Consider the following 7,938-nt stretch of genomic DNA (forward strand, 5'->3'; position numbering starts at 1 on the left):
ATTTTTAACATTACACTGTTTTGGAGATTCCTTCTTTTTTAGTTTTTAGAAAGAGCTAGCTGTTTCCACAAGAAATAGCCTGCTGTGGTAGCCAGAAACCTCACGCTCTTCTGCCTGCTTGTTTCCCAGTGAGCCAATGTATTTAACAATGGCAATGAGGAATAATGACAAGAGGCTCTTTGTGAATGCAGACTGCTGGCTGCTTTCACTCCCCAATTCATTTTTCTATTTTCAAACTCATTTGAGCTCCACCCTGGGAAATTATTGTCCTGCCAGATACAAAATGTTTCATGCAGAAGTTCTGGGAATTTCTTACTTCACATCTGCTTGTAATCAAAAGAGTTTGCCACTATCCTGAGCAAGTCAACTTAGTTCAGAAGAGATCACTCTTTCTTGGAAAAGATCAGTATGGCAGTGTCACTCAGACATTGGCTTAGAAAAGAATTATCTGTTCTAGGCATGCAACTTTCTCTGGCAAACTTGAGGTGGAGGAGTGTCAAAGTGGGAAGCTATGTTTCAGTTAACTTTCATTGTGTCCCTAGCTGTGCACTGTGGAGCTGTATTGAGATAGAGAATAATTACAGAGGTTCTATCTCGATTTACACGTACGCTACTGACAACATAATCAGCAGCATTGCAGTTCACAAAGGAGGAGAAATAACGTTAGACTACAGCAGTGCTGGGGCTTGACGTTGAATCTGGGTCATAATAGATATTCTGGAACGAAAGAAGAGCAGGCTGATAATTTGCCAACTAAGAGAAAATTCAACGCTGTAAATGTATATGTCTTGCCTGTGAACTCCCTGCTTTTTAATCAAACTTGCTATTCTTGATTCCTAAATCTAACTATGTGGAACAGAAGACCAAAACACCAGGTTAATAATGGCATACAATTTGGATATAGATAATATTTCATGTGTGTTGAAGCAAAAATGTAAATACACTTGACATTGTCATTTTCTAAAATGGCTTTGTAACCATTTTAGAGCAGATTGACTAGAATGAAAACAAATAAAAGTAAAGTAATAAATTAACTATAGTATCTGTTTTCTGTGACCCAAACTTCTATGAAGTTTGAGATTCCTGATACTTCAGTGTGTTTGTGAAAAGGCTTTTCAAAACGCTTCTGCTTTCCCCCCTTCCAGATTCGGGAGCAAAATCGGTATGACTTAAAAACTGCAGGTCCACAGTCTCAGTTGCTTGCTGGAATTGTAGTGGATAAAAAGCCCAGTGCTGTAAGTGTTATCCATTGTCTGAGTTAAGCATATAACATCTAAAGCAGGCTTCCTCAACCTCGGCCCTCCAGATGTTTTGAGACTACAATTCCCATCATCCCTGACCACTGGTCCTGCTAGCTTGGGATCATGGGAGATGTAGGCCAAAAAACATCTGGAGGTCCGAGGTTGAGGAAGCCAGATCTATAAAGCATGTTCAGCTTTTATTCACACCACATTTTATATGACTCCTTGCTTTTGTAATACTCTTAATACAAAGTAGAAGCAGATTTTAAAACCATGAGTCCTATTTAAAATATTTGTAAAGAGTTTTTAGAGAAGCAGTAATTTATGTTATGTGATTTTTCACTGAAGATAGGATAGTGCCCCTGTTTTCATCTTAAACATAATACATACATGTATTATGAGATCAGGTGGACAACTGCTATAAAAGTTGTAGGATTCTTTAAAAAACAACACTGGCCAAGCTTTCTACAAGTCTTTAAAGCTTGTTTTGATGAAAACCTGGTATTGATTAAAGATCCTTTCTGTAAGTTCGCTAACCTAGTAATTGAAGCAATTACCGTATTTTTCCGTCTATAAGACGCCCCCATGTTTAAGACGTCCCTTAATTTTTGGAACTCCGATTTAAGAAAATGGGGGGAGATGTATAAGATGCCCCCAAATTTTTGACATTATTTTAAAGGGAAAAAGCCTAGTCTTATTCACGGAAAAATACGGTAGCTCAGTTGATAGAGTGTGAGACTCTTGATCTCAGGGCCATGGATTTGAGCCTCATGTTGGGCAAAATATTCCTGCATTGCAGGGAGTTGGACTAGACGACCCTCATGGTCCCTTCCAACTCTTCAATTCTATGTTCTGCTGATGGTTTTTGAAAATGCTGCTCTCCTTTCAGATTCTTACTTTGAAGGATCCTATCAACAGCAATAGGCTCATGTGTCATTGTTTAATGTGCTTGTTTTTTGTATTGCCTTTCTCCCCTTTAATTTATTTTATTTTTTCTTCCAGCCAATGCAGTTTGAAGAAGACGAGCATGCCCCACCAGCCCCTCCCAACCCATTCAGTCATCTCACTGAAAAGGAACTGGAAGAGTACAAGCGGACAATCGAACGCAAGCAACAAGGAGTAGATGGTGAGTGTTCTGATAAACTGGTGATGGAAAATATTCAGGTAAAGATTTAGTGAAGTTTAAATTCACCAAAAATGATTTTAAATTTTTAAACTAAGAGCGCTTACATTAAATAATATCAATGGCAGCTTCAATAACTCCACTTTTTAAAGGCCTGAATCTCTTCTGGCAAGAATTTATCTCTCACAACTTTCTTCTCTAGTGCTATGCTGTGTTGTGACCAGTAAAATATTGAATGTTATTCGGCTCCTTTGAACCTACTTAGATCAATGGATATTAAAACATGAAATGAATCAATGTGATTTGTAGTTCTAAGGGAATCTAATCTTGACTTGATCGGGGTCACTCCATTCCATGGAGCCAATCCACGCGTGCTCAGTAGTATTGAAAGCCATAGAGAGATCAAGAAGCAGGAGCAAGATTGCACTCCCCTTGTCTTACTGTCTGTAAAGGCATCTATCAGGGTGGCCAAAGACAACTCAGTCCCATGGCCAAGACTGAACCCAGATTGGAATGGATGTAAATAATCTGTCCTCCAAGAATGCTTGCAGTTTCCCAGCCACTGCACTCTCAACCACCTTCCCCAAGGAGGAGAGTATTTACAGCTGGCCAATAGTTGTTCCAATCCAAGGGAACCAGGGCAGTTTCTTTAGGACTGGCCGTCATCTTTTTTTACCCTTCACCACCAAACCCTTTGAACATGCTATTTTACTAGGGTTGCCATATTTCAAAAAGTAAAAACCAGGACACCCCAAAAGTTGTTGAGCTTTTCTCAGAATTGCCTAAGATCCTCCAGAAAGTGCCACCTTTCAGAAATTCCCCCTGGATGTCAATTCCACCTTTGAAATCCTGGTAATGTCCAGAAAAATCCAGACATATGGCAGCCCTAATTTTACTCTCACTACTTCTAATAGTCTTGGGTAAATTTTTAAACTGGACACTTGTTAAATTTTACAATCCCATAAAAGGGCTTCTATGGAAATGAAGGATGGCATCTGTTACATAGCTGTATTGCTTTCTCATGTTGCTGTTATAAGTGCATGTTGGCATCTGAAAACAAAGGATTGTGTCCTTGCCTTAGAAATTAGTATCAGGTCAATAGTAAAACCAGCAGGGGAGAAGGTAAGTATCTTTAAATCATAATTTCTCAAGAAAAAACAGTCTGACAGTAGTATTTTCTCTTGTCTTCAATCTTGATATTATTGCTAGCAAACTTCTAACTTGCCCATTTCTTATTTTTGAAAGCGTAAAGATTCAAAGGTAAAAATATTGCATTACAACAAACTTTTCCACCCATCTTCATTCAAAGCATCTGATAAGGAACTTTAATTGCTAATTTGCTGTTGTCTAACACTAGCATTTTCAGCACTAACGTTGCATAGTTTGTTCTGTCTATTTTGTATAGTAACCAACGTATGTTTGCATGGAATACTTCTAAATAATTGGAACCATCTAGAGTGTGTTATAATATACTAAGTTTGGGTTACTAAAGGATGAAATTAGTATAATTATATGTGTTAACATTAGTATAATCAGGTCAGTGCTAGTGAAGTTGCTTGTGTTTTGTATGCACTAACGTACACTGATCTCCTTGCATTTGTTTCATTTTGGCATGGCTTTTACTAACTCAAGCTCTTGTCCTACAGATGCTGATCAGGAATTATTCTCAGATGACGGGTCATCTGTTTCACAAATTAATTCTCAAACTCAGTCCCCACAAAATGTCCCTGAAAAAGTAGAAGGTATACAATGTAATGTCCTATGCAGTATCGTGAGCCTGTTAGACCCTTCCTTGCCAATTACTTTTAATTACTCAGGAAAGGAAAATATAGTCATCTTGCCAATATGTGAAGACTATGATTTATTTTCTTGAGCTACATCTTTTAAGAATCCTTCTGGATTTATCAGAAGTTTAAATCCAATATCTTCTCTCTAAATAGGGTAGGTTTACCTATAATCTCATTCATTCTTCAGAACAGGTCACTTAGAGACAGTTTCAACGTCATGTTGATCTCTTGTTCCTGAAACAATTTGTGTTCGTATCATTTGGAGAAAGCACTCGCATTTCTTTCCCAGGATTATATGTGTGCATTGGCTCATAATACAAGGCTACTGCATCACATTCTATTCAGATATACTGTCTGTAAGTGTCTAGTTGTGGCTAGGACGAAGCTGAAAACCTTGATTCCACACATCCTACAATTAATATAGCTAATGAGTTACATGCTGGCTTGTTTGTTCAAATAAAACGTGGGGCAAGAGGAAAACACCGCTTTGTAGATTATTTTGCCTGGGAAAGTGGGATATAAATACCTAAACAAAAACAAGATACTAGTAGAGGAAGGAGGGGAGCTTTACTAGTTATTCTCTCAGTGTCCTGATATGCTGCTTGCATTTTAGACCTGTGCAGAATTGCTGCATAACCATCAGTATAACAAAGAGTAAAATGCCTCCGTTTGCTTTCTCTATTTTTTTACAGAAAATGATGATTACCAACAGGATGCTAACTTTGTCTCTCTGGAGATGCCGGCTGTTGTAATGAATGGCAAAGAAGATTCACATGATGTGGACGAGGATCTTGCACACAGAGTCAGCCAGTTAACCACTAGTACTGTAGAGAATGTGGAGATCACCATTAAGGCCTCTGAAAAAATTGAGGAGACCCTTTCCCCCGAGGGCTCTCCTTCGAAATCACCATCAAAGAAGAAGAAGAAGTTCCGTACTCCATCTTTCCTAAAAAAGAACAAAAAGAAGGAGAAGGTGGAAGCCTGAGTGCAGTTCATTCCGAGGCTACATTGCACATTTCAAACCCATGTTTTAGTTCACGTTTTAGTCACGTTAGGTAGGGTTGTGCAGAAAAATGGGCCTTAACCTAAAAGCAGAACTGGAAAATAAAATTAAATAGAAACAATGTTATGTTAATGAAGCAAAGAATTCATCTCTTAATTAGTTGGTGTAAGAATTACTATGAGGGTTTGAAATACTTAATAGGTCCACCACAAACTAACACTGGCAGGTGTTCCAATATAGCACTATTGTAATTTCAAATACCCTTATGGTTACACATGGAGAGTTTTCTCAATTAGTAGACCTTCAGCACAGTGTCACTAAAGTAGCTGTTGAGTTATCAGATAATGTTGGTTTTTTTAATCTACTGCCTCTCTCTGTAATTGGATGATACTTCTTAGTATTGTGATTTTGACCATAGCAGTTGTTTTACCCCTGCCTCACAGGGTGCTGTTCACCTCACCTTTTCAACCATAGGTCATTTATGATACACTGGCACATAATATTAAGAGGGGGAAACTGTAAAAGGAATTGCATTTGGAATTTTACAGACTCTGTAAAAATTGCATTCATCGATAATAACTTTTGCCAAATACTTCATTTTAGTAAGATATAATTTTTGAAAACTTTTTTTATTCTATCAGTTGGGGGGGCAGGGAGAAAGCCCTTATTTTTCAATAAAGGGGATTTTATACGCTTAACATTGATAACTTAGTTTAACTATGGCAAAACAGAAAAAGAATTTTATACGTTGAAATTTTTGTATACCACTCAGTATAAAGTATTATAGGCATGTAAACCAAGCATTTAACAATAGAATGTATTTAAGGATGCTTGGTGTAGAGTATACTTAAATATAATTCAGGAATCCAGAACCTCTGATTATTGGGTGTTGAAAGCGTATAAACTTAACTGGATTCAGGTTTAAATCTTACTGTATTTTTTTCCTCATGGTATTGCTGTTGAATGAAGAAAAATAAACTTGTTAACATATGGCCTATCCAGGAGATCAGTTCCAAGTATGTCCCTTAGCCATTCTACGTTACTTCTGCAGCATGTCCAACTAAATTCTCAGGGCAAAGTCTTGAGGACTTACTTGTTGGTCAAGATAAAGCCACAAGGGGTTTCTTTCCCTCTTTGCCTTGAGACACTCAGTTGCAAGTCCTCTGTGAGCTCCCTCTTTGCAGATATAGAGTGCTGGTACCATGCTGACAGAATGTCAAGGCCATCGGGTGAAGAGTGTAAAACTCATGCAGCTACATTCCGGCAGCACTCCAGTGGCAAAGGTTGCTCGTTCGAGTGAACATTGCCACCCAGGTGCAGGAAAATGCAAAATGCCCATGGCAAAAGTGCTTCCACAAGGGATGGAGTCTAGATTTCATGCAACAGCTTAGAAGCAACTGCATCTACGTTGCACTATCAACTGATCCTCTGGAAAAGCCCACAACCAAATGAAGGAGACAAAACCGAAAAAGGGAAAGTGAAATGGGAAGAATAAGGGGTTGGAGGTAAAGAGAATAGTAGCTTATGGATTATTTTTCATAAAATATATGGTATGGATTTGGGGGTATTTTTTATTAAATTAATGGAACAGCCGTTTCATATAAAATGTATAGGCTTTCATATAGAGTGCCACACGTTCTCCCCTTGCTATCATTGATTTTAATGGGATAATTTTAATCTGAGTTTTGCCTTCTCAAGGAATCTTAGATCCAATTAGTCAAGCGCTATAGGCGCTGATCCTGCCACTTGCTCCTTTTTGCTGGTAGCTTTATTTTGCTTTGAAACTTAAGAAAGAAAAATTCAAACCTGTAAATACACGCTAAACATGGAAATTTGCCTAGGGCCTTTAAACTAGACTTTGTTCATCAGTAGCCACAAGAGCAAATACACCTCAAATATCAATGTGACTCCCAGATTGCCAGTTGAAATATATACCGTATATAGATTGTTAAAATATGGCTGGGTTGTGGTTTGGCATGAAAAAAAATTGACTATAGCATGTTGCAGGGCTGGTTAGCTTTGACTGTGTAAGTGTGAAAATGCAGCGCTGGAGTGACTCTGGAAACGATATTCTAGATATCTCAGAATACTGGAATCAGTGTGTTCTTTTAAACAAAATAGTGGAAATCTATAAGTTGCTTAACTTTGTTTATGTTCTACATTTTTGTGTTGTATTACAACATATGTAGAAACAGTAACCTGTGAACTATGCTTTTCATAACTTTTAAAAAATATATCTAAATGAATGCAATGTGCATAAATATTTTTTAAAAAATGCAACCGTGAACTATTTGCACCTTTTTTTTTGCTAATGCCTCTATTTACTTGCTTTGGCATAAAGAATGAGCCAGCCAACTCTGTGTCCTGTGGAAAAAAATATATAAATGTTGTTGGAAATTGCTCATAGATGTAATGCTAATTAATGTTAAATCACAAATAAACAGTATTTTAAATAGATGGATTTTGGAAACTAACTTATTCACAGCATTCCTCAACCTGCATAACCTGTAGGCTTAAAGCAATCATATGTAGCAGAAGACAGGAGCTGTATAGTGTAACAATAATAACTTCTATTTTAAAATAGAAAATGAATTCCAAAATTACCATATGGCAAACACAAATATGTGATTTTTTCTCTACTGGGTTTTATCCTCAGAAGGTCTAGAACTCTGTAATCACATAATATACATGGTTGTTAGAATAGAGTATTATAAATGCATATCCCTAGTCGGGTTTGTAGATTTCTACTTGCCATAGAGAAACTTTAAAAAATTAGGCGGTGTC

At 37.4% G+C, this 7,938-nt stretch overlaps 1 protein-coding gene across 9 annotated transcripts in view; it reads left to right on the forward strand.

Annotated features, from left to right (window-relative positions):
- The window catches only part of ADD3 (adducin 3), a 95,974-nt gene extending 88,363 nt beyond the window's left edge, over positions 1 to 7,611 (forward strand). For 8 of the 9 annotated variants that reach the window (XM_081912057.1, XM_081912054.1, XM_081912056.1 and 5 more), the window contains 4 exons: positions 1,146 to 1,235; positions 2,244 to 2,367; positions 4,011 to 4,106; positions 4,844 to 7,611. In XM_081912057.1, coding sequence (XP_081768183.1) covers positions 1,146 to 1,235; positions 2,244 to 2,367; positions 4,011 to 4,106; positions 4,844 to 5,136 — 603 coding nt within the window. In that variant the 3' untranslated portion in view covers positions 5,137 to 7,611. The remainder of the gene's footprint in view (positions 1 to 1,145; positions 1,236 to 2,243; positions 2,368 to 4,010; positions 4,107 to 4,843) is intronic. The other variant, XM_081912061.1, reaches the window with a different exon arrangement.
- Positions 7,612 to 7,938: the final 327 nt, after the last annotated feature.

The sequence above is a fragment of the Podarcis melisellensis genome (assembly GCF_964234715.1).
Source record: "Podarcis melisellensis genome assembly, chromosome: 5".
NCBI classification, from domain to species: Eukaryota; Metazoa; Chordata; class Lepidosauria; order Squamata; family Lacertidae; genus Podarcis; species Podarcis melisellensis.